Source organism: Lycium barbarum, chromosome 2 (assembly GCF_019175385.1).
Source record: "Lycium barbarum isolate Lr01 chromosome 2, ASM1917538v2, whole genome shotgun sequence".
NCBI lineage: Eukaryota > Viridiplantae > Streptophyta > Magnoliopsida > Solanales > Solanaceae > Lycium > Lycium barbarum.
In genome coordinates, this window is record NC_083338.1 from 23477386 (window position 1) to 23503132 (window position 25747).

General features: G+C 37.1%; 2 protein-coding genes and 1 long non-coding RNA gene across 5 annotated transcripts; 2 read left to right on the forward strand and 1 right to left on the reverse strand.

The window, feature by feature from the left end:
- The first annotated feature begins 1580 nt into the window (after positions 1–1580).
- On the forward strand, positions 1581–2802 carry LOC132629410 (uncharacterized). Its single transcript, XR_009578219.1, has 2 exons — positions 1581–1654; positions 2581–2802. It is a non-coding gene; the product is annotated as an uncharacterized LOC132629410 (long non-coding RNA).
- Positions 2803–11382: 8580 nt separating this feature from the next.
- Positions 11383–12284, forward strand: LOC132629411 (uncharacterized). The gene is made up of 2 exons (XM_060345067.1): positions 11383–11732; positions 11831–12284. Exons 1-2 carry the CDS (start codon positions 11577–11579, stop codon positions 12197–12199), a joined length of 525 nt encoding a protein of 174 aa, XP_060201050.1. The 5' UTR covers positions 11383–11576; the 3' UTR covers positions 12200–12284.
- A 748-nt stretch (positions 12285–13032) lies between these two features.
- On the reverse strand, positions 13033–20578 carry LOC132626354 (uncharacterized). Of its 3 annotated transcripts, none has more exons than XR_009577246.1 (5): positions 20315–20578; positions 14917–18224; positions 13870–14838; positions 13577–13793; positions 13033–13480 (listed from the first exon to the last, which is right to left on the reverse strand). XR_009577246.1 is itself a non-coding variant. In XM_060341198.1 (5 exons), exons 3-5 carry the CDS (start codon positions 14122–14124, stop codon positions 13476–13478), a joined length of 477 nt encoding a protein of 158 aa, XP_060197181.1. In that variant the 5' UTR covers positions 14125–14838; positions 14917–16596; positions 20315–20561; the 3' UTR covers positions 13033–13475. The 3 variants fall into 3 exon arrangements, 1 of the variants encoding a protein (XP_060197181.1); XR_009577247.1 differs by having other exon boundaries at positions 13870–14841; positions 14917–16596; positions 20315–20575; XM_060341198.1 differs by having other exon boundaries at positions 14917–16596; positions 20315–20561.
- Positions 20579–25747: the final 5169 nt, after the last annotated feature.

Here is a 25747-nt window from a genome sequence, read left to right on the forward strand (position 1 = left end):
GGAACAACTTCAGTAAAATTTCGGACCAGATTTTTAGCCTATATTGTTGGAGGCATATATCCTAGTATATAAGGAGTTTTAAGGTGTTTCAAAAGCCTAAAATGAAGTTCATCGAGTCTAGGTTCCAACGCAACAAACCGCTCGTCAAAATGATATCGGGGTAAGGAGATATGGACGATGCAAGTTGGATTATTTAGTGGGGATTAAGACTTAAATGTTCACAAATTTTTCAATAGTGGCAATGTGGGCCCCACCCGAAAAAAAAAATGAAAGCATCAAAAATCTGAATATTTACAAAACATAGTGCAAAGATGACTCACAAGGAGGGGTGTACGTGTATCACCCTTGGAAACTATACTTATATAATAAGGTATAGTGCAAAAGACATTCTCCCAATGCATTTGTTGAAAAATCAGTTTTCAAGAACAAGAAAACCAATGTATGGATTTTCGGCCAGGTTGGTTTTTCAAGGAGAAAAACTGATTTTTGTGCTTAATAAAAAGATTCTAGAGTGAAGACATTCAATAATGTGTAGCAGTTGGTGGAGAAGCAAGAACAAAACAAACCAAAAGAAGAGTGAGTTGTTGAAGGAGAAAGTCACGGCCAAGTTGAAGGAAAAAAAATAATAATTCAGTTTTGTTGTTCAATAAAATTCTATGTAGAAGACAAGGATAAGGAGGAAAAGAAGCAAGAATAAGTATAAGAATTTAAGACACAAATTGAATCCAAGTATTCAAGGTAAGATTGGTCATTTCCTTTACATTTTAGAATGAGTTGGATGCATTGTGAATATGTATAAAATGGTGCATGTTGGTATTGAATGTTGTTGTTGAAATTTGAAGTTAGCCGTGCATGATAGGCTTATGTAAACCAATGTTTAAATTTCTTGTACATGAATTAAAAATGGTTTGAATATGGTAGTGTGTATGAAAGGAATGAAAATTATGGAATTTTATATATAGTTGTGTTGAAGCCGTGTAGGAGATGATTTAGGGAATTAATGGACTGTTTTATGTGATACTTTAGTTGTTGATTGTTATGGACATGGTAGTGTGTTGTTGAATTATAAATATGTGAGTTAAGATGTAAAAGAAGTGATATATGTGGAAGTGGGAAAAACAGTCCAACCGTGGACTGTTTTGTGTAAAAGGATGGGCTAATTTATCTTGCATGTTGATTGTTGTTGTCATGGGTTCTAAAATAAGAATGAAGACATTGATGGTTAAAAATTGGAGACGAATAGTGGGCTGTTATAAGAATAAATATGATGCTGAAACAGTTCCGATAATTGCATAAGTAATGTTGTAAACGTGTTGTTGTCGTTGTAATTGAAGTTGGAAAATTGCGAAATAGAAATTGTAGTGTTGTGTGTGTTGTTTGGCCGTGAGTATGGGACAATTTTGAATGATGTATGGACTGTCCAAAGTCCCTTAAATCATGTTTAAACAAGTTTGGATTGATACATGAAAGAATGACTAGCAATGTTAGCTTGTAGCACTAGTTGGTTTGAATGCGAACGAAACGTCGTTTAAATGTTAGAAAGGGATTGTGATATTAAATTCCTTTGTAGACTAATTGTAGCTCTTGATATCTTGATATAGGATAAGTGTTTTTGGGAAGCAAGTACAAGTTATAATACGACTAAACGCAAAAGGTATGTAAAGCAACCTTCCTTCTTTTGGCATGTCATTAGTTTTACATAGGCTAGATTAGAGCCTTAAGGGAATTCCAAATTCGAAATCCGAGCATGATATGATCCTTATATAATTCTTGGCACTCTTATGTATGATTTGATAAGAATATGAACCATTATGTCTTCGAAATAATCGTTTTCCAAATGTTGCACAAAAAGTTTGTTTAGAGAATTCCATAACTTTTGAATGCCATATCTTGCACATAAATGCTCGGATTACCTCAATATTTTTGTAGGAGTCTATATGACATATGATATGTATGTTTTCCATAGGCGGGCCCGACTCAGGTAAATGCCCGTCCGTGGGTCCCGCGACTTTCCTTTATGTAATTCGGACGACTTTTGAAAGAATTTGGTATGATTATCATTTTGAATTTCAAGTATGGTCATTTACTTATATTTGAGTCTATGATAATGATTTTATGCATATGGTTACTCATGACTCTGCTCGTGCGTTTTGTTATATCTTTCGCCGGTTCCCGGACCGGTTCTGTTGTCGTGCGCACTTTGATATACTCCGAAGTTATGCTGTGTTTATGGTTCACCGAGCTACTCGTAAAAGAGGGTCGGGTTCCACATATATTTGGTGTTATGCTGTGTATAGCGTTATGTTGTGATGTGATATGTGACGGGGATACGGAGTTTTGAAACCTTCTGGTGTTATGCTGTGTTATGGCGCCATCGACGGGCGGGCGACCATATTTCCTGTGCCCTATGCATGACTTATATTTTGAAAGTAAATATTTTGATATTTTGAACTTGTACTTATTTTTTGTATTTCGGTTTCGTTATGCCTCAGATTTATCTTCTGTATATTCTGCTTTGCATACTCAGTACATATTTCGTACTGACCCCCTTTCTTCGGGGGCTGCGTTTCATGCCCGCAGGTACAGATGCACAGTTCGGTAATCCACCAGTTTAGGACACCCTCTTCTGCAGTTTGGAGTGCTCTTCTTATTCCGGAGCCTACATGTTGGTATATATTCGTTCGTTGCATATGTATATATTTGTTCAGGGGTACGGCGGGGCCCTGTCCCGCCATATGATTCGGTTGGTCTGTTTAGAGGTCTGTAGATGTATTTGTGGGTGTGTGTGCCTACTTCTGTTCAGATGTGTTCGTATGATCCTATTCGCTATGGCAGCCTTGTCGGCGTGCAATTTGTATATGTTTTGGGGCCGTGGTGCCATTTGATAGCCTTGTCGGCTTTTGATATATATATACGTATGCATATGGTTGTGTCTGAAATGCGTTTGAAATAGTTTGGTATAATTTGAGACGGCCTATAGTATTTATGGCCGCATATATGGACAGGTACGTGTGGGTGCCCAACTCGGGCACCAGTCACGGCCTACGGGGTTGGGTCGTGACAGGAAAGGTAGGGGGTGTTCAAACCACTTTCTCTACATGTTGCTCTGCCACTGTCTGCTTTGGTTCAGCTGTCTTAGCAGGGATAAGTTCTGCCTCTGCTATGTTCTTTTTTTTCGGAGGCACTTCTTCAAGCTCTCTGCCATTCCTCAATGTGACTTCCTTGCACTCCTTTGGATTCTTCTGAGTATCACTAGGAAGAGCACCCGGTGGTCTGACATTCCGCAAAAGAGCCATCTGCCCCATCTGACGCTCAAGCTCGTGAATAGATTTCTGCATCTCACTCTGAACTTTCTGATTTTGCTGCTGCATCACTTGATTTTGAGCTATGAGCTGCTTCATCATCTCTTCTAAATTGTTAGCTGGCTGAGCTTGAGGTTGCTGATAATTGTTCGACTTGTGGAAATCTTGCTTCCCAAATAAAGTGTTGTAATTATTCCATAATAGTTTCCCCGATTTCCAATACCGCGGTTCTGCTGTCCCATAAAACAGATAGACTCTGGATTTAATGGACAATTGTTATAATCATGAGGCTCACAACAACTTACACATGTTGCCTGCTGAATATGTTGGACTGTTTGAATCTGCTGAGCTTGAGGAAACACCTTTATCATAACATTAGTAAGAGTACTTATATCAGCTCGAATAGTTGCAACATCATCAACTTGAAGAACCCCAGCAGCGTTCTGTGGTAACCCCCGGCTAGTCTCATGATACTCATGGTGACCCTCCGACATCATCTCTAGGAGAGTTTCCATCTCTTCATATGTTTTATTTAAAATCTACCCTAAAGCTGAAGCATTCCACAAGGCCCTTGATTCATGGTTAAGACCTTCTACAAAATAGTTTCCAATGATCTCTTTTGGCTGCATGTGATGTGGGCAATCTAGCAAACAACCCTTATGCCTTTCCCAAGCGTGTGGAAGAGATTCGGAATCTCTCTGAGTGAAATTAGCAATTCTTCCTCGCAGCTCCTTTATTTTCTTAGCTGAGAAAAACCTGTCGACAAACTTATTTGATAATATCTCCCAAGAAGTGATAGATCCAGAAGGCAGATTCGTCAACCATTCCCTTGCTTCGCCAATCAATGAGAACGGAAATAAGGACAGCTTTACATAATCATCGGGAACATCTCTATATTGGAAATTCTCGCTCAACTCCACGAACTGCATCAAGTGCTTATGCGGGTCTTCACTAGACTTACCCATATATAAGCAGGTATGCTGCACCAGTCGCACTGCTTGTTCTTTCAGCTCGAAATTTCCAGTAATGTCAGGCCTAACAATAGCCTTAGCAATAATCGCTAGACTAGGCCTAGCATAACTGGACAAAATAATCCGTTGTTCTTGTGGCCTCGCAGCTGCTCTTGCACCCTATTCATCCCTTTTTCTATTTCTATCCCTTTCTGTCTATTCAATGGCAAGTCTCGTTGCTTCGTCAGCCATTTGTCTCTGTCTTTGAAAAGTTCTTTCGATTTCGAGATCAAGATCAACTAACGGTTTTCCTGAACTTCTAGTGCTCGGCATAAACTAGAGAAACCTGAAGTGACACAAGTAGAACAAGGAAAAAAAGTAAAGACTTGAATAGAAAAACAAACTCAAATTAGAAAAACAGTAAATTTTTCTAAGTCCCTGACAACGGCGCCAAAAACTTGTTGCTCCCAAATGCACACGCAAGTATACGCAGTCGTACAAGTAATATAGAATGTTAAGTCCAGATATCGATCCCACAGAGACTTAGATTCTACTGTTAAACTAATTCAAATTCGAATGAAACTATTCAAGAAAGTGAAAATCAAGAAGTTGTACTAAACTAAAACTAAAAAGTAAACAATTTGTGATGGGTGATTTTGTGACTGAGAATATTTCGATAAAGACTGTAAGATTTATCAGATGAGAGAAAGATCTAGGGTCATGGCTTTCGATAATCCAGTTGATCTTCAGGAAATTCCACCTATTTTATTTCCTCGGTTACTAGTTGACGGGTTAATTATAACTTTATGATATTCTCTCAAACTACTCATAAGCCTGTAGATTTTACTATAACGCCTATATCTCTATGGTCATCAGAGTTAACAAGAACGCATTTAATTCTCCGTATTCAACAAAGTAAGGTTAAAGGGTATATCTCTATCCTCAGTAGCGAAACGATTAAATCGAACAAACACTATTTATTCTTATTACGCACGTGAACTCCCTTTCCCAAGTCCAATTCACGCACCACAGATAGTGTCTAACTATTGGCCAGATAATCAAACAATTAAGATTAAGAATAAATAAGCAACCCAAAATATGAAAATTTAATTGATAGAAATAGTCACCAAACCAACTATCATGTCTTTCGCCACAACCCTACAATTAAAATTTTTAGCTACTCATGATTCTCAATGAACAACAAGAATTCATGAATAATCTAGGGTTAAAAAGATGAAAATAAAATAAAAACTAGAGAAAGAAAGTAAAACGGCGGCTTACAAGTCTTAGAATATCCCAGCACACCGTTTTCAGCTGATAAAGTGTCTATACATACCCTAGGGTTAAAACAAAAAATAAGTAAACCTAATCTCAATCGAAACGGGAAAACTGCCCGTCGTCGTGCTTTCCTTCCCCGATGCGGATAGATCGCATGAACTTATCCCGCTTTCCTTCCGCTATGCAGTTGGAAAGCCTGAGTGTGTAACTTGATCTGAAACAGTATTCTTCTGCTTTTGTTCTGCGATGCGGATGGATAGCGGGGTCCTTCAGTTCATCACTTCTTCTCTACCACTTCTGCTTCTCGCATCCCCACGATCAGATGCCAAAGCTTCCAAAAGAGCACCAAGTTGCTCATTTCTCCCCCAAATGGTTGTGTTGCACCTATTCACAAAACATAACGACATAAGCCAGGATACAACGATTTTGTCTTCAAGAAGCAATTAAAGTACTAAGGTTTAGAGGGAAAGTGACACGAAACTTAGATATTTGTGCCAAATATCATTCTTCCAGAACCGGAGGGAGCTGCATCCGTTCCCTTTGGAAGAGGTTCACAAATTCTCGTGAAAACTCATCATCCCTTTGGGCTATTCGGAAGATGTCCGCCTTCCGGGCGTGCACCTTTTTAGCTCCGGCATGGGCTTTGATGAACGCATCTACGAGCATTTTGAAGGAAGTGATAGAATGCTCGGGCAGATGGTCATACCAGGTCAACGCTCCTTTTGATAGTGTTTCCCTAAATTTTTTCAACAACACAGACTCAATTTCATCCTCTTCGACATCATTTCCTTTTATGGCACAGGTGTACGAAGTCACGAGATCCTGTGGATCCGTTGTGCCATCGTATTTTCGGCGTATTCGGTATCTTAATCCTCTTTGGGATTAACTTCGGTGCCGCACTAGGAGAGAAAGGCCTTTGAATGTACCTCTTTGAATCCGGCCCTTTCAGAATCGGCGCAGCTCCTAGAATCTGATCCACCCCAGAGTTATATGTTTCCACCCTCTTTTCCGTTGAGTCTACCCATTTTACCAAGGTCTCGAGCATCTTCAGAACTTCGGTACATGATCCCGCTCCGGATCCATTACTCTCGACTATCCATGTTTCATCCCTCCTTAGTTCGGTGACCCCTTTTGACCTTACCGGAGTTGCCTTGTCATTTTTGCTCTACAGCTGAGCTATTGCAATCCCCTGTTCGGCTATGGCGGTCCCCTGTTCCTGCAATATATCAAATATTAAACGTAAGTTAATCTCATCCGGAGTATCCGGTGTTTTTCGGCCTTGAGCCCGGGACAAAGTAATTGAGTTATGAGTTTTTAAGGGATCGGTGGCCGGAAAGGCGACATTCTTTTGATTCACGGTATTATGTTGGTTGAGGCCTTCTCTCGAATCAACAAAATTTGGGTTGATTGGATCTGCAGGTAGGTTTTGTAACCCACTATTGTTCTCGTTTTCAGTCACAATTTCGTTGTTGTTCACATGACCGGACTGTCCGCTGCTTGCCATTTTATCCGTTTTTTGCTGAAATTAGCAATTCCTCGATCAACGGGTGAAAGAATGAAGAAGCAAAGATTAAAAAACCACTATTATCCTAGCCCCACGGTGGGTGCCAAACTGTTTTCCCCGGATTCGATAACAATTAAATTTGTAAGTGAGGTATAGGATATGTGGATGAATTTTAATATATTTGGTTGGTATGAAATGTCTATGGATTTGTTTGTTGCAATATCAATATATATATATATATATATATATATATATATATATATATATATATATATATATATGCGTGTTACTACTGTGAGAGTGTGTATGGTGATTGGTGATTTATGCCAAATATATAGATATTGAATGAATAAGTAAAAGCTAATGAAGAACACCACAAATCTGGACCAATATCTGAGAGAGAGAGAGCTTCTATATATTTGACTATTACAATGTTGAAATCTGGAAAAAAAAGCTAACCTCAAAAAAGGTAAGAATGTCCTCTATTTATAGATACGCCTTATGGGCCATGAATACAACACAAAAACCCTTATGAATAAAGAAACCCTAAAAAAGATAAGGTAGGACCGTACGGTCTGACACCCATATGGTCGTTAGTGCAAATGGCAGAACGGTTTCCTGACGCGTGGCAACATCACAACCGGTCAACCGGACCAACAGACACGTTGATCTTGGATCGGCGTACCCGGACCAACGGACACACTTTTCTTGTCTCTGGTCAATAGGATCGTGCTCATTTGGACTTACCCTCGGCTCCAGATTCACTGGTCACACATTGACCCGGTTTTTACCGTATACAATAACTAATCTCCATGAACGTGCGTCGCACGTTATTCCCTGTCAATTATAAAACTGGAGGTATTGTTATCTGAAATTGCATATTATTTACTCCATGGGGTAAACATACAAACTAAACATAAAGACCATTTGCGATTGTGTAAGATTCAAATGGCCTTGCGGTTGGTGGACTGACATGTCGATATTAGTAATACATGTTTGCGGCAAAATAAGAAAAAAAGAAAAGATATTATCCTTGAAAAGAAGTTCGTAAATAAGTTGTATAAGTAAATAAAACTCTATATGATGAATTTTGCCTTATATATTTATGATGTACCAATACTTACACACTGGAGGGGCATATCTATGGAAGGCGTCCAAGAAAAAGCTTGTTTAGGCACCAAATCTGCATTAGAGATGTGCCTATTGTAGTGAGAACACCACCACAGCAGCCTTTGAGAGAGCGACACACACAAACACAATATCCTATGTTTTTCTCCTAAGTGAAATAATTGGCTTATCAACGTAAAGTAATCTATTTTAGTAGAATTTAGTCTTCTTTTGTGATTCTATCTAATTCATGTCCTTTCAAAATTTTACTTCAAGGTCTTATTTGAGTTGATTGGGATTAGAACTCCATATGAATTAATATTAGACCAATAGTAAATTACAATGTTATCCAACATAGAATTGGTCGTTCAATATTTGAAGGATATTTTAATTCTTTATTATACGTGCATTATATCCCATGATAATGAGGATATAAAACATATATCAAAAGTAATAATTTTTAAGTGTAAATACTATTTGAATCTTATGCATTCTGTTTAGGAGGTTAAATCATTTTTAAAAAGGACGCAAACTTGTAAATAAAGAAAAATTTAGTTCCATTGCAACTTTTGAGTGAAATACTTGTTTTGTGGTACAATGGAAAAAAGTAAATTAAATAAGATCTTTTTTTTTTTGAACATTAACGACATATTGATATAATATAAATACCCTAGCCAGGGTCCAAACCATTACAACATTGTACTGTGTCACTTAGGACACTTTGATTACTTAGCTGTGCTACATTATTACAAGTAGAAGCCAAAACATACTTAGTGACCCTAGTAGTGGCATGCTTATCACATGCAAGTTGATTTATTAAAAAATACGGAGCATTAGCTTTATTCCTAGATAAAGTAGTAGTAGGTTGCTGAGTAGCTTCTCGCGCCAAGAGGTGGGCAGTCTTGTTTCCTTCACAAAAATTATGTCTGATCTGAACCTTCCTCAGCTGGTACATCAGCCATCTGCAAGATAAAACAAGGGACATATCAAAAAAAGGTTTATTATGCAATACTTGGATGACTTCGGTGCTATCCACTTCTATTTCAAGTGGTGTCAGTTGGAGTTTAAGGGCGACCAATAAAGCAGCCTTCAATGCCAAAAGTTCTGCATGTAAAGATGAGTTAGCATAACATGTTGAGGAAATCCAGTGACCCAATCTCCGTTATGATCTCTTATAACTCCCCCAATCCCACTATTATTCTTGTTCCTTCGATACGCTCCATCTGTATTTAATTAAAACAAGAATTTGGGGTGGTCGCCATTGAACATAAATGGTTTTTTTATGTTGACGATTAGTAGTAAATGAATAAGTTAATAAATGGTATTCTAAGGTTCGAGCAATGATGGTTGGGGATTTCACAGGGTTTGAGGTATTATTTTGATTATGATTTATCCAAATACCCCAAATAATAAAAGGAAAGAGATCATGCCAAGATCTAACATTTGTTAGGCAGAGAAGGTTACAATGGCATAAAAAAATCCAACCAATAAGGGACGTAAGGGGTAATTCCAAAGTGCTGCCAAACATCAGTTGTGGTCGGACAGTCCATAAAGATGTGCTGAATAGTTTCCTCAGCAAGTTTGCATACTGGGCAAATTTCATCAATATTAATTCCAATATAATGCAGATAAGATCTACTGGGGAGCTTGTTACGGTAACATTCCCATAGAAGATATTTGATTTTATTAGGACAAGTAAGCTGCCATATCCATGAGAAGTCTTTATCAGACTGATTTGTTTGTTGTAAAAGTTCATAACAGCTTATTGGATATAAAAGAGTACGAGTATGAAGATACTTACCTGATGTTGCTTCAAAAAGCTTAACATTTATACCTACGGGATGTGCCTTACTTTGGTCGATGGGATCTTTTCCTTTCTGCACCGTTATCCTCACAGGAAATTTCACTGTTTTCCATCCATGGTCAGTATCTGTAGAAGCATTTTCAACATTTGTTTGGACTTGGGTATGTGTAGTTGGTGTAAAAAGTTTCCTTGAACACGACCCTATAGTATGTCCTAGTTGTCCACAGTGGGTACAAAGTATTTTTTTCTCCCTCGTAGTGTATTTGCTGTTGGTGATTCCCAATGAGAATATTGGTCTTAACTGGCTTATTTAATGCTAATCGAACACACATTCGTGCATATCTGCCTCGGAGAGTCGACGAAGTACAGGCATCAATCTTCAATAAATTACCAATTGCACTGCCAATTTTTCGTAGTATAATAGAGTCATAAAACTCTGTAGGTAACTATGGTAGGCGAAGCCACACAGCTTTGTATTGATCGTTTACTTTTGAAGGGACAAAATTTGGCTCCCATCATTGGAGAGAGGAAGAGATTGAATATGAACCAAGGACCATTATGTAGGACCTTATTCATATTTTCTTCCTTACTAAATTTGACTATATAATAGTCCTCACCCAGATCTATTAAAGGGAAATTTTCCGATGGTTGCCGTAGATCTTGAATCTTTCTTCGAATTATTTGGCGTTGGATTCTCATTCCTTGTAATTTAATGATCAAGGAGAATTTTCATGGCGAATACATCCGTTTTTTATCTTTTATAGTCAGTGGAACTTGAACTTCCAAGTTGGTCGGCATCGTCCACCGACTGATTTATTGCTTTATTTGTCTCTTGATTTTCCGTCATAGAGGAGGGAAATGTTGTTTCCATTAATATCTAGGTATGGTCTGTGGAATTTAGTAACATATTTCTATAGGAAGATGAAGGGTTTGTGGTAGTTTCCGAAATTGAGATGATATATCCGGTGGTTTGGGGGGGGGGGGGGGGGGGTAATTGGCTCTCTGTTATCGGTGTGTCCATTAATGAAGAGAGAAGGTGGAGAAATTACTGTATCATGTGTCAATGTTGCTCCATAAGGAAACTAATTAAATAAGATCTTAAAATAGTTAATAAGCAACAAGTTCACTAGGAGAAGAAATTTCATGTCCTTAAGTTCAGTACTCCAAAGTATGAGAGAATACATAAAAAACCCCCTGTACTTTGCATTTTTTTCCAATGAGATATATGTACTTTCGAAAGGTCTTATTACCCCTTGTATCACTTATATGTGTAATAAATAAACATTTCTAATCTGGTTTGGCAAAACGTGTGTGCGGAGCGTGAAGAAAAAATTTGGGCTTCAAAGAAGCCAATCATATTTTACCACGTGGCTGTCCAAACTTAAAAAAAAGAACGTTAAGTTTTCATGTTCTTCTTCAATGTTAAAGTCAGTAGCAGTAGCAGCCATACTCCCAACTTTTGTTCTTCTTCTTCCCCAAAGTAAAATTCTATCACCCAAAATCAGATTGAAAAAGGAATTAAATTTCTTTTTTTCTTATTTAATTTTATTGTCTTCCTAACTTGTAGTCTTTGTTTTTTTCAAAGAATAAAACTCGTTCTATATTCTCCTAGTTAGGGTTTGAGAAAAATCATGTCAAAGCGTAGCTTGACTCGCATTTGTAAAGATGATACTGATCCAATGTTGCGTGAAAGTGTGCGATGCAAACACGGGGACTTGCTGACCTTGCAGACTTCTTGGTCGGAGGATAATCCCGGAAGAAGATTTTGGTCATGCTCACGCTATCGAGTATGTTCAAACAATCATTATTTGGATTTTATTTTGTTGCTGTTTTTAGTTTGTTTCTGTTTTTATTTTAACTGAATCGTTTGTATCACTCGTTTTAGGAAAACTCGTGCAAGTTCTTTAGGTGGAGGGATTGGGAACAAATTGATGATAGAGCCAAATGGGTTATATCAAGATTGGGGAATAGAGTTTTGGATTTGGAAAAAAAAATAACGTTTTATGAAACAATGGAGAATGAGTCTCAATTGATAACGGAGGGAAGTTATTGTCATGATCAAATGATGACGGATGGAAGTTTTTGTCAAGTTCAAGTGGATTCGATGAACAATTATTCTATATTTAATGGGAAGCAAATGATGTTTGTTGGTATCAGTGTTTTGTTATTAGGTGTCTTATTAAGCTTTTGTTGTTGTCCGAATAAACTCAAAGATGAAACTTTGTTTGTTTTCTTTATTTTGCATAAGTTTTAAATTAGTGTAGATATTGTATTGTATTGTATTGTCTTGAATTATGCGTTTGTTAATGTAATGTTGTTTATCGAATGGTAATATGAATTGTGCGTTCATGTAATGTAATGTAATGTCGTTTATCATTATGCGGTACTGCAAATTAGTAATCTTTCCTGTTCAAGAAGCATCTAATATCATAATGCATTTTTCCTGTCCTCATCTTCTCCTAATGTAGCCTAAAACTAATAGCAGTAATTTTGCAAAACATTGCACTAAAAACTGCTCAAAATAACACCAAAAACACCACAAACTGTTGTATAATACTGTAAAAAACAGCATTGAAAAACTGAATAAACAGCTCAACAAAAACAGCACTAATAACTGAAAAACAGCACTAAAAACTGCTATAAAAATAGAATATTAACTTGGAAAAAACAGCTCAAAAAACTGCACTAAAAACTGCTTAAAATAGCACCAAAAACAGCACAAGCTGCTGTATAAAATTGTAAAAAAACAGCACTGAAAAACTGAAAAAACAGCACTCCAAACTGCTGTAAAAAACAGAAAAAACAACTAAAAAAAATCACTAATAACAGCAAAAAACTGCACCCAAAACAGCACAAACTGCACCAAAAACAGCTCAACAATGCTGTAAAAAACAACACTAAAAAACTGCTCAAAATAGCACCCAAAACAGCTCAAAAATGCGGAAAAAAACAGCACCAAAAAACTGCTCAAAATAGCACAAACTGATGTATAAAACTGTAAAAACCAGCACTACAAATAACACCAAAAACAGCTCAAAACTGCACCAAAAAAGCTCAAAACTGTACAAAAAATAGCACTAAAATGCATTAAACAACACAATTAAGCTGAATATCATTACCTGCATTAATTGTTGCACAAAAACAGCACAATAAATGTACAAAAACAGCACAGTAGCCAAAAAACAGTTGCATAAAATGCTACAAGTAAGGGTTTTGCCACTGAATACATAGCCAAAAATATGAATAACTAAACCAACTATTTCCATGGTTTTTTACTAATAGCAACCCAACAAAAACAGTAGTAAAACAACTAAACCAACTATTTCCATGGTTTTTTAGATGTACTACATTGGCTTTGATTCATGGCAGCAGCTTTTGACCTTCCCTTGATGATTCTTTCACCCCTAATTTTGTCAAGTGTATTACTTGTCATGGCTTGTTTGCCCCTCCACTTGAATCATGGTTTCGGTGTGTAGCCAATATCTCCAGTAACAACATCAGACCTTATTGGAGCTCTTCTACTTGGCATTCTAGGCTGCACATATTGATTGCATAAAAAGTAAAAAAGTTATTCAATTGACCAGATAAAAAACAATAAGAATTTAGTATAAAATGAGCAAACTTTACTTACATTGAGTAGTAAATCCATCATCAGCCACCAATCTTCCAACCCCCACAATTCTTGGCCTTTTATAAGGTTGTGCAGCATGTCCACTAGTTGTTCCTTGAGTTTCTTGACTTTGATATGTTGCACCACCACTAGCATTTGAACTTGCATTTACCCTTCCACAACTTGCAGCTTCCTGTTCTATCCTCCTTTTGTTTGCCCTTCCTCTGTTTGTTCTAGCCTAGTATTGTAAATCAATATATTAGAATATTAAGTTGGAAGTTCCTTATTTGATACAAATAATTTCATACATTTACCTGTGCTTCCTCTACTGTTTGATCTGCTGTTTCTGTGGTTTGCCTTGGAACTGTTGGACATCCTCTTTTATTGTATCCTTTTGCCTGACAAGTACTACAAGTCATAATAGCACCCCTCCTGCTGATCAGTCTTGTTTTTCTACTTTCATAGACCTCCTTCCTTCTTGATTTTGGTGGCCTTCCAGGAAGCTGTCTGGTTACTAGTGGCTCTACTCTTGGATTATTAGAAGTTGGCCACATCTTCATATTGTTCATTGGCTGAATAAAATGAGCATATGTTCTCAGATAGGTTTCCTTGTTGTAGCAGCTTGCCACAAAATGAATTGGATGTAATCTCTTGTGATGTATTGCAGCAACTGCATGAGCACAACGTATGCCTCTAGGCTGCCAAGATCTACAACTACAAGTCTGCCTCTGGATGTCAAAAGTATGTGTACAGCCCCATGGATCTCTAATTTAAAAATCCCTTTCACCATTCCAAGACAAGGAACACTTCATTGACTTGTCAATGTTTTCTTGTAAAATCTTGAAAGCCATGGGAGAAATATCAGTGATCCAAGTGTTTGAAAACTGTCTTAATTCACCGATTCTTCTCATCATTTTTAATCTAATCTCTTCCAACATTGTGATAATTATTTTGAATTTTGCAACCGATATCCAATTGTTTTAAAACTTTCAGCCATGTTATTGTCAACTGAATCTACCTTGCTGTTCTCTTTGAAGAACCTTTTGCACCATCTATCAATGTTGTAGTACATGAGAGCATGCAAACCATCCTCTCCAAGCATCTTCATAGCTTCAATATGCACCTTAACTTCAGCTTTAAAAGTGGACTTTGCAAGCTTCCAAAACAGATCCCTTCTTTCTATCCCCTTGTAATCTTTGTTCCAGTTAGCAAGGATGTGTCTTGCACACCACCTGTGTTCAACATCTGGGAGTAACTCCTCAACAACATTTTTCAGTCCCTATCTACTGTCAAAAAACATAGTCAGTTATACCAAAAATATGAATAAAAAGAAGAACTAAAAAAAAAACCAGAAACAGTACCTTTTGCATGTCACTAGTCAATGTGAGTTCATGTCCATCTCGAAGATTAAGGTACAGCTTCAACAATTCCGAAAACCATTTCCAAGTGAATTTATTCTCATATTCAACAACTGCCCAAGCTATAGGCAGCATTTGGTTGTTTTCATCCTTGCAAACTGCCACCAATAGCTGACCTTTGCACACTCATTTTAAAAACATCCATCTAAACCAATACACTTTCTAATACCTCTAAAGAATGATTTCTTTAAGGCATCAAAGCAAACATAAAACCCTTCAAAGATCTTATATCCAGTTTTTGTATTATCTCCAACATTAACAACACAAGTAGTACCTGGATTGGATTTTAAAATCTCATCTCGATAAACAAATATTCTGCCATACTCAACAACATGATCACCCCTAATCTCTTGCAAAATTTTGTCCCTAAGCCTTCTCACTGTTGTCTTTCCGACATAAAAATCTAGCTCCTTCTTAATGAGCTCTTGAAAATCTACCATTCTCATATTTTTTTGCCTATTGATTCTTTCCTTGTATCTAGTTTTCAGAAACTTAGAATTGCACAAATGGTTCTGTGTTGAAGTATAACAATCATGAATAGGTTTGTAATTTTTAACCACAAAATCATTTGTGGCACTATCCAAGCTAGCATACAATAACCAAGGACAACCCTCTTTGCAACATCTCACCCTAACTTTTACAGGCTTATTAATAAACTTTTCAATTTGACTTCTTTCTTGAATTGCATATTGAGTAACTGTCATCATAAAATCTTCTACATTAGCAAACACCAAACCAGTTTCCCAAACAACCTTCTTACAACTTTTGTCAAAAACAACTCTATTTTTTGTCACTTTTCTTCTTAGAGGTTTCTTCACAACTTGTTCAACCTTTTCCTCATCACCCCATCTTGTTTCATCATCTAAATCAAAGTTAGGAGCTTCATCACTATCGTAATAAGGTTCATCACCACCTAGCATACCATCTACGTTATTCTTGCTCCCAATATTAGTCTCATCATACCCCCATATCTGGCCCCTTTGGTTTTATAGGAATTTGGTTAGGATTAGTAGCTCTGGGTCTCCTATGTGCCCTATTAAAATGTCTTCTATTTGACCTAAACTCTCTACCCTCTTCATGAACATCACTGTCATCTAAATCCCCTAAATCCTCTATGTTATCATCATCAGATTAAACATCTGCATCATTTACACTTGTGTCCTTATCTACTTCAACCTCACAAGTGTTTTGAAACTCAACAGTATGGTTAGGATTGTTTGTGTCACGACCCGATTAGGGGCCATGATGGGTACCCGGGGCTAACCACCGAGCACCGCTCATACCGTTACCCAACGTACACATCAAGCGTTCATTCATTAATCTAATGCTCAAATCATAGGAAAACCATTTTTCATTTGGAAACATGAATACTTTTATACACATAAGCCCTTCGGCTATCTAAATAATATACATACAACAATAACATCGTGAGACCATGCTACCCACACATACGTATCTACGAGCCTCTACTAGAATACTAGACATATGGACGGGACAGGGCCCCGTCGTGCCCAAAACATATATGCACACTAAACAGTAAATCAATGGCACCTCCGGAATAATGGAGTGCTCTCAAAAGTCTGCTTATCAGCTTCTATAAATCTGGGTCGCCTCCCTATCTACCTGTGGGCATGAACACATCGTCCAAAGAAAACGGACGTCAGTACGAATATTGTACTGAGTATGTAAGGCTTGAATGAAATGAACATAATAGAGAAATCATAAGACATAAGATGAAGACATAACCTGCGTAACTTTTAAGGGTGGATAACTTTCATGCCTATATCATATATAATCACAGTACATGTATCATCATAGCGCATACATCATCGTATCATACATATATCGTAATACCGTATCTTCTCATACACATTAAACATTATCCGTATTCTGCCACGTAGTGGCTCGACAATATCACATACATGTCTCCCGGGCTTTTCATACATTTAAAAACATAGTAGTATCGTACACGACTATATAGGTTCGGTGTCTTACGTACCCAGCTATAATAATGCCTGGTGTTATACGTGCCTGGCCCTACCAAGGCTCAGTGATATTCGTACCCGGCCCTACCAAGGCTCAGTGGTATCCGTACCCAACTGCAGTGGTGCGCGCGCATCATATATATATATATATATATATATATATATATATATATATATATATATATATATATATATATATATATATTCTACCCAGCCATATAAGCTCGAGGTTTCATAATAGCCATACATAGGCATATATACATAAAAGCCCATAAATATCTTTAGCGTCATCACTATTATCATCATCATCATTATCATCATCACTATCAACAGTCATCATTATCATCATCACTATCAACATCGTCATCGTTATCATCACATATATCTCATAAACTTATCATAACTATTCATAGAGCATGCATTTGAATTTAAAGACAATCTATGAAAATCGTATCATATTCGTAGCATGAACTTCGTAAAAATATCGCATGATAGACTTTATAATATCTAACTTAGGCTCATCATTACCATCATCGTATCTATGGAATATCTCTTACCTTTATCTCATATGGAACCCCCTATGAACATAAGACTCATAACTTTTCGGAACATTGGTCATAGGACATGCATTAGAGCTTATAGACAATCTATAACAATGTCGGGGTGACATAAGGTCGAGAGCCCCCGATTCCATTATGGAGTAATCATATTCATCATATCTCACCTTGAAGGAACTAACATTTTAAGGTGAGTGTAAACCATGAACAACATCAAGGGATCGTAAATAGGATCTTTAACTTCATAGACATCATATCTAGCTTTAGAATCTCTAGGCTTAAACTTACCATCATTATTTTCGTATTCATGACATATTTATCATCTTTATCTCATAAGAAGCTCTTTGTCAATATTGTCTCATAGTTCCCGGAATGTAAGAAAGTCATGGAGAGGTAGGGAAATAATATCATAGGAATCATATAAGGATCATTAGCTTCGTAGGAATGTCGTATCATGAGCTTTAGGATTTCTAAACTTAGATTCATTATCGGTATTGTCATGCTCGTAGCGTATCTCTTTTCTTTATCTCGTATGAAGCCATTTATACTCGTAGATTCATAATTCCCGATATGTAGGAAAATCGTGGAAAGATAGGAGGATTCATACCATAAGAATCATGCCTTAGAATGAAGGGACTAGCCTTACACACCTCTTTCGTTTAACAATTTCCATCGCTTGATTGTTCTCCTTTAATGCTTACGTTTCTACCTTCAAGAGAATTCGCATTCTTATTAGCTAATCGATTATATGAACGTGCTTGTTAAAGCTAGAGAAAATTGGGCAGCATTTCCTTTGTTTATACAACTTTATCCATATCATATATCAACTCCCAAACGTCAATAATAACATTCATAATATCATACTCAATGATCTTCATCAACCATACATTATTCAATTCTCCTACTTCCATTTCAAGGGCATCCATAACCATGGTCATAATACAACATTACCTTCATCCCCATATAATGTTTCTCGTATGTTCTTAATATCATTTATAACATAACCATACTTGTAACATACAAATAATCATGATTCATATTAAGCTAGTACTCAAAAATGTCACTATTCTCATATTTGTAACCCCTTTTCTATTTCCTTCTATAATCCAAGTCTTTCAACCCCTCAATACTCTAAATAACATGAATTGATCATAAAATTTACCTTTGATTGTGTAGGAATGGGTTTTTGATAGCAATACTCCACTTGAAGAAAAACCCTAGCTTCAATCTAAGAGATTTCATGACTTCAAGCAACCTTCAATAGCTTTCTTACACTTGATTCCCTTGGATTTATGATATTGATCATTGATTTCCCTAGAATTCTTGTGGATGAAGGGTGTAGAATGTTCTAGAGACTTGGAGAGAAGTGGAGAAGCGAGAAAAATAAAAATAATAACGTGGGGTCTTGTATTTATAATTGGAAAAATCTGACCCGTCGTGCATTCTACGGACACTTATACGGTCCGTATAAACTTATACGGTCTGTATAAGTGACCGTGAAATCGTCCCAACAACATATCGTTTCTGTACCATTATACGACATATGATACTGGCCGTATAATTTTATACGGTCCATATAAGTGACCGTAAAATCAGCTCTTCAACATTTTGCCTCTGTGACCATTATACGACACATTATATGGGCCGTATAATTTTATACGGTTCATATAAGAGACCGTATAATCTCACCAATCAGTGATTCACTGTGACAATTCTGCGGACCATTATACGGACCGTATAATTGACCGTATAACTCATCTTTTTCACTGATCTTGTACTCGTCACTTGGTGTGATCTCCAATCCTTATGGAACCTTCTTGACACTGGTTTATTACCCCATTAACAATCTAAGGGATGTTATAATTCTTCTCCAAGACTCTATTTAATCATCATTAACTTGCTGCTCGTAAATCCTTTCCGATACACATCGCATGCCTTGCCCTCTCTTGGAAAACATTCTCCTCTTACTACGAATGTCTTTGAAATCTTAATTAGGGTCATCAAATTTTATTTCTTACTCATCAAAACATCGTATACGTCATGCCCTTCGTCAGTCTATTCACTGTGCATGAACGGAAAATTTTCCGAGGTGTAACGGTTTGATCACTCAACATTTGGGTTTGGAGGCTCAACAGTAGGGGTAAGAGGGTTTGGAGGCTCATTTAAAGAGTTTGGAGGCTGAACAATGGGGTCAGGAGGGTCATTTAAAGTGGGGATTGAAGATTCCTCAAAGACCCCACCACCACCACTTTGGGGGACAAACTCTAAAGTCAATGAGGCAACAGAGGGTTCATTTACCTCGTGTGACACAAAAATCTACAGCACATCCCCCATTTTTTAACAAAGAGACAATGTTACAAATAACCGTATCACTTACAACTTCAACCAAATAACCATCGACCTTAACATAAAAAGCACAACGTGTTGTATATCCTAAATCTTTTATCAAGTCTCTTAGTTCAAAATAGGACATCATATTAGTGTCGTGCTCCAAAATTCTGTAATAGACCCACCCACATATTCTGGTCGGGCATCAAAATCAATTTTACCCCCATGGTAAAATCTCAAAGTCACTAATATAAAAGACATGTTATAATACCCAAAAATATAGAAAAACAAATAAAAAATTACAAACACACTAACAAAAAAAATCGAACTAAACAGATCACAATGTAATCAATAGGTGACATTAAAAAAACACGTTTTAGCAACAAAAAACACAAAAAAATCCGTATTTAGCAACAGATCATGGGATGCAACAAAACAAATGTCAACTTTAAATAAAAGGAAAACCCTAACCTGTCACACTTCACTTGTTCATTTAAAACTCGTTTTTCACTTCAATTTTGCAAGGGAAGAAGACAATAGCACTGTTAGGGTTCTTATTTTTGGAGGGAAAGGGGTAAATTTTACCCTAAGCATTGATTATGACAGATATTGGAAGATTGGGGGAAATATTTTAGTGAAAAAACGGTCATACCCGATGGGTGGTATTTTTTTAATTTTAAATTATTTTTAGTAGAGAGTGATAGACACGCATGCCTCACAAACTGGTCAAATGGCTAAGAAGTGTGTATTTATTACATATATAAGTTGTACAGGGGATGATAGGACCTTTCGAAAGTACATGTGTGTTTTTGAAAAAATATGCAAAGTACAGGGGGGTTTTCATGATTTTTATCATTCGTTTGCTAGAAAATTGTAACACTGATTTGCGTTTTGCAAACATGTCTAAGCATGATCCTGTTTGCCTTCAAAAAATATTTACAATCTGGAAACTCTGCTAAAATTACATTGATGGATATATATGATCACGCCCAACTCTAGTCCTAAAAAGGATAAGCGGTCGCTATAAATATAATCCGATCTAAAAGTCCAGAGTCGAATCTCACAGAGAACTAGCGTTAGCTATAACTGTTTAATATTACTAAGAAAATAAGTTCAAACAATATTATGAATTATAAAGTTTAAGATTTCTATTTTAAACTACTTAACCAATAAATAATAAAGCAATAATATTATCAACTAAAGAGGATGAAATTGAAGGGTTATGATTTCCCCATTTATCGGAATCCTTCTCAATATGTTATCTATAATCTCGCTGAGTTATTCTCTACGGATCGTGAGCACTCAACTTATAGTAATTCTCCCTCGAGCAATCTCGATAATTTACTAGACGTATTCTCTCGAACTGCCCTAACTAGCAATTTCTCACAGCTCGCTATGACCACGTCAAAGCTTTGTTATCTCTAATCCCACATTTAAACCCACAATATTGATTTCTCATATACCTAGGAGTGACGTTGTTTAACAACAACCTAATCTCAAGCAACACATAATAAACTGAAATAAGCATGTAGTTGAACAAGTAGAAAACTCAACAGCTTAATTATATAAAAACATAACAAGAATTCATCCTACAAAGGTTCCATCAAAACCCTAGATAGAAAATTAGCTACTCATAAAAGTATGCAAAAATACAATACTAAAATTCGTAACCAACAATGGAAGATAGGAAGAAGAAAGGAAAAACTCGGTGCCAAATCTTTCGCCTTGTTCCACGATGGATCCTCACTTTCCTTAGGTCAAATTCCCCCCTCAAAACGTGTTTAAGGACTATTTATAGGTATAGGATATGTTTTAGTGCAGTCCAAATTTGAATTGGAAAAGTCCCCGGGTATTTGACGCTATCCCTGCGCTTGACGTCAATGTGACATACGTTTATTTTCCAGAATTTCAGCACCCACGCTATGCCTGCGCCAAGCGTCCATACTTCACTGTTTAGGGGCTGGAGAAATTGTCACATTTGCAATGTTTACTTTTCAACCATTTGGTCATCATTTGCTAATCATTAGCCACATTATTTGATGTCTCCCTGCCTTGATATTACTTTTCAATCAATTTCTTCTCCAAATCTCTTCGTTTTCACACCAATTTATTTCTACACATTAAAAATAAAATATTAAGCACAAAGCAATATAATTCGTACTCAAGATGATTAAAAGTACTAAAATGTGAAACAGATAATGGTTAAATATGTACATTTTTGGTAGAACATCAATATTGTAGACATTCGAAAAACTTAGACAAAATTGCCAATGATTTACCTTCCGTACGTAGAAAAAGTTGACCCTAACTTTATTTATACTAGCTAAAGTCGAGACGATTACGATAATCCATTGTTATATTTAAACTAACTTAAAAATTGATTAGCCAAGGTAAGAAACAATTAATGCTCAACCACAACACATTACAATTCAAATTGAGAGTATGTGAACTAAATGCTTTCATAACGACCTAGATCTTTGTCAAATTTTGCACAACGGGTAGTTACCGATTAGAACATATAATCATCAAATCCAACCTTTTTTTTTCGATGAAATTTGTTTACGTGTATTTTAACATAAGTTCCGTTTTCAAATCTATGTTTTTTAAAATTTTAAACTAAATTTTCAATCCAAAAGAAGCATGTTAGAGATACGTTCTTCAATCCAGTTTGATCAGCCCGCTCCTCTCCTTAGCAGCCAAGATCCTACTTCCATATGCTGGGTAGCGACATGGTTGACCCTCTCGGTCTGTTTTTTGTTGTACAACCCCAACGTGGCTTCGTAAATGCAACCCTCTTGGTTTTAACTTCGTACACTGGTGACCTTCTTGGCACCGTTTGATTTGCATGACCTTCTTGGTCTGTGTCTTTGCTTCATCACCCCTGCGTGGCTTCGATGACATGGCCTTCTCAGCTAACCCTTAAAAAATAGGCGACCCTCCCGGTACCATTTGATTCGTTTGACCTTCTTGGTTAGATATGTTGTTTCATCCGTCGTGTGGCCCTTTTGGCTTGATAACTTTGTCCTTATGATGTTTTGTCCATTGTAGCCCTCTTTGACTAGATTGTGCCGCCTTTGTGGTGCTTTGTCCTTTATAGCCCCCTTTGCTAGATTGTGCCGCCTTTGTGGCGCTTTGTCCTTTATAGCCCCCTTGGATAGATTGTGCCGCCCTTGTGGCATGTTGTCCTTTAATCAATCCTTTTGGCCTGGCTATGCTGCCCTTATGGCAATTTGAAACTACTGCAAAATCTAAAATAAACTTATCAGTAGAAAACTACAACATAATTAATTGCAAAGTCTTAAAGGTGGATAATCCAATTTAAGAGAGCAGCAAAATAATTTAAATGATTGTTTCATTTTTATAGGGTAGCAACTCACTTCGGTGACTAGCGTCCCCTTTTTGAGTTAGCGTTTCACCTCAGTGATTGGCGTACCATTTCGTCGGTTAGTATTTCACCTTAGTGACTAGCGTTCTGTTTTACCGGGTAGCATTTCACTTTGGTGATTACCGTTCCATTTTGTCAGTTAGTGTTTCACCTTAGGGACTAGCGTTCCCTTTTACTGGGTAGCGTTTCACTTTGGTAACTAGAGTTCCATTTTGTCGGTTAGCGTTTCACCTTAGTGACTAGCATTCCGTTTTACCGAATAATGTTTCACTTTGGTGATTAGCGTTCCTTAAGTATCCCACTTGCGGATAAACTAGTAATAAATCCCACTTGCGAGCGAACAAGTAATAGAATCCCACCTCTGGGCAAACAAGTAATAAAATCTCGCCTACAGGCAAACAAGTAATAAAATCCCACCTACGGGCAAACAAGTAATAATATACCACCTCCGGGCAAACAAATAATATGATCCCCCTTCAGGGTAATAAATTGTAATATCGAAAATCATGTATTTGGCATGGTTTGTGACTCCTTTGAGACTCATCGATCTGGGTGGTCAAATGCTATCCTTTTGAAGATTTAGACTGCCATCGCTTTCGTCTTCACCTTCGAGCATATGGCAATTACCTTGATGGCTCTCTGAATTTTGAAATATATCAAAGTCCATTTTGATACTTGTATGACCTATACTCACAGAAAATGATTAGTAAATACGTTGTCGCTTTTCTAGCGACCGTAGTTAAAAAAAGCCTTAAGAAACAATTGTAGAAAGGTTAATGGCATATGCAAAAACCGCCAAGCATCCTTTGCTCATTATAGAGGTAGGCCACGCTTTCCGTCATTTTTGGCTATCTTTGACTAGACTTTGTAGGTCTTTGCTTTTGTCGGAGAGTTTGATATTCCTCTTCAACAAATTACCTCCATTTATGGTCAAAGAAAGTCGTTAACCACTTGGTATTGACTTCTGCAAATTTTTAGAGCAAAGTCGCTAAAGTAGTCAAAATGAATGAAAAAGTTTAGAGAAAAAAGTTCAATGTGTATACATTCAGCTTGTGCCATCAAATAGGAATATCGAGTGTCCTTTCAGCTTGATCGATAGACTTGATGCTTGGCGGCATTGCCTGCAAATATTCTTGTGCAGAAGCTAGTAAGGGATGAAAGATAGAGTTGGATATGAAGTTGTTCGATGTGGCGATCTCCGTCTTTGGTTGATTCTTTTGATAGTGTCATGTTTTGAGAAGTAATTTTGACGTTGGAGGCTCAAATGGCCGATTTCGGGTTGTCATATAAGGTGTGTCCCTACTTTGTTTGAGGATCTCTGTAGAGAGGAGATGTTGCCTGGTAAAGGGTGTTTGGAACTTAGACACTGATGTTTGATTGGGTAGCTTGAAGTTTGAACAGAGATCCTCGGGAGTTTGTCTGGACTTCTTTAACAAGTTGACCTAGTTTACGTTGGATAGAAGACTTCCTCTGTCGAACCTTGAATTGGAATTTTTAGACCTTTCTCAAAATTCTGCCCCAGTTTGTATTAGGAAAATCTCGTGCCAACTCTGAATTTTGGAATTTTTGAGACCCTATCAAAAATTCTGCCCCAGTTGAAGATGTGTCAACGACCTATCTTGCCGAGTCTTGTGAAGGAATTTTTGAGATCTTCTCAAAAATTCTGCCCAGTTGAAGTTGTGTTGGCGAATTCTCATGTCAACTCTTAATTTTTTGGAATTTTTTAGAACCTTTAAAAAATTCTGCCCCAGTTGAAGGTGTATTGGCGAACTCTCATGCCAACTCCGATTTTTTTGGAATTTTTGAGACCCTCTTAAAAATTCTGCCCTTGTGGCTTTTTAAGGGTTTCTTGGGTTTTTTCGATTGATACAACTTAGCTCGTGGAGCACCTACATATCCCGTAATGATAGGAATCAGGTCGAACGTAGTTCGGGTATGAGGTAATGGTGTTTTTCCTAAAATGTGACTGACTCCTATATGAGCTGTCTACGTATCCCACCTCGAAAAATCAGGTCATTGCGCCCCAATGTTGAATTATGTGTGAGACTGGGATAGCATTTGGGAATCAAAATGATTTCGGAAAGCCATGAGTTATGATGGGTCTAGGTGGACTTGAGTTGCCCATATGTATCCCAGAGTACTAGAGATAAGTGATGTCTTTCATTCGAGCGTAGGAGAAAGAGGCTTTAACCTCTTAATTATAAATGTGGCCGGCGACACATCCATAAGTAAGACTTTACATGAACATAGTTTCCACATTGCTTTGAGAACGTTGTCATTTTGATCTCTGAAAAAGAGGAACTGAAATCATCGTAGTGCTAAATTTTGTTTGCACTAAACACTTGTGTTGTAGTTTTGACATAGGTTTTGACTTTGTTGGGGAGTTCGGTATTCCTCTTTGGCATACCGCCTCAATTTTCAGCAAAGAAAAGTGGTTGAAGACTTGGTGTTGATTTTCTGCAAACTTCAAAATAAAAACCGTTAAAGCATTCAAAGGCAATGCCAAAGTATATTAGAAT

Coding starts and splice junctions, on each gene's coding strand:
- LOC132629411 (XM_060345067.1), top strand. CDS start 11,577: ATGTCAAAGCGTAGCTTGACTCGCATTTGTAAAGATGATACTGATCCA. Junction 11,733..11,830: donor GGTCATGCTCACGCTATCGA/GTATGTTCAAAC, acceptor CACTCGTTTTAG/GAAAACTCGTGCAAGTTCTT.
- LOC132626354 (XM_060341198.1), bottom strand. CDS start 14,124: ATGAACAATATGAAGATGTGGCCAACTTCTAATAATCCAAGAGTAGAG. Junction 13,794..13,869: donor AAACAGTAGAGGAAGCACAG/GTAAATGTATGA, acceptor TTACAATACTAG/GCTAGAACAAACAGAGGAAG.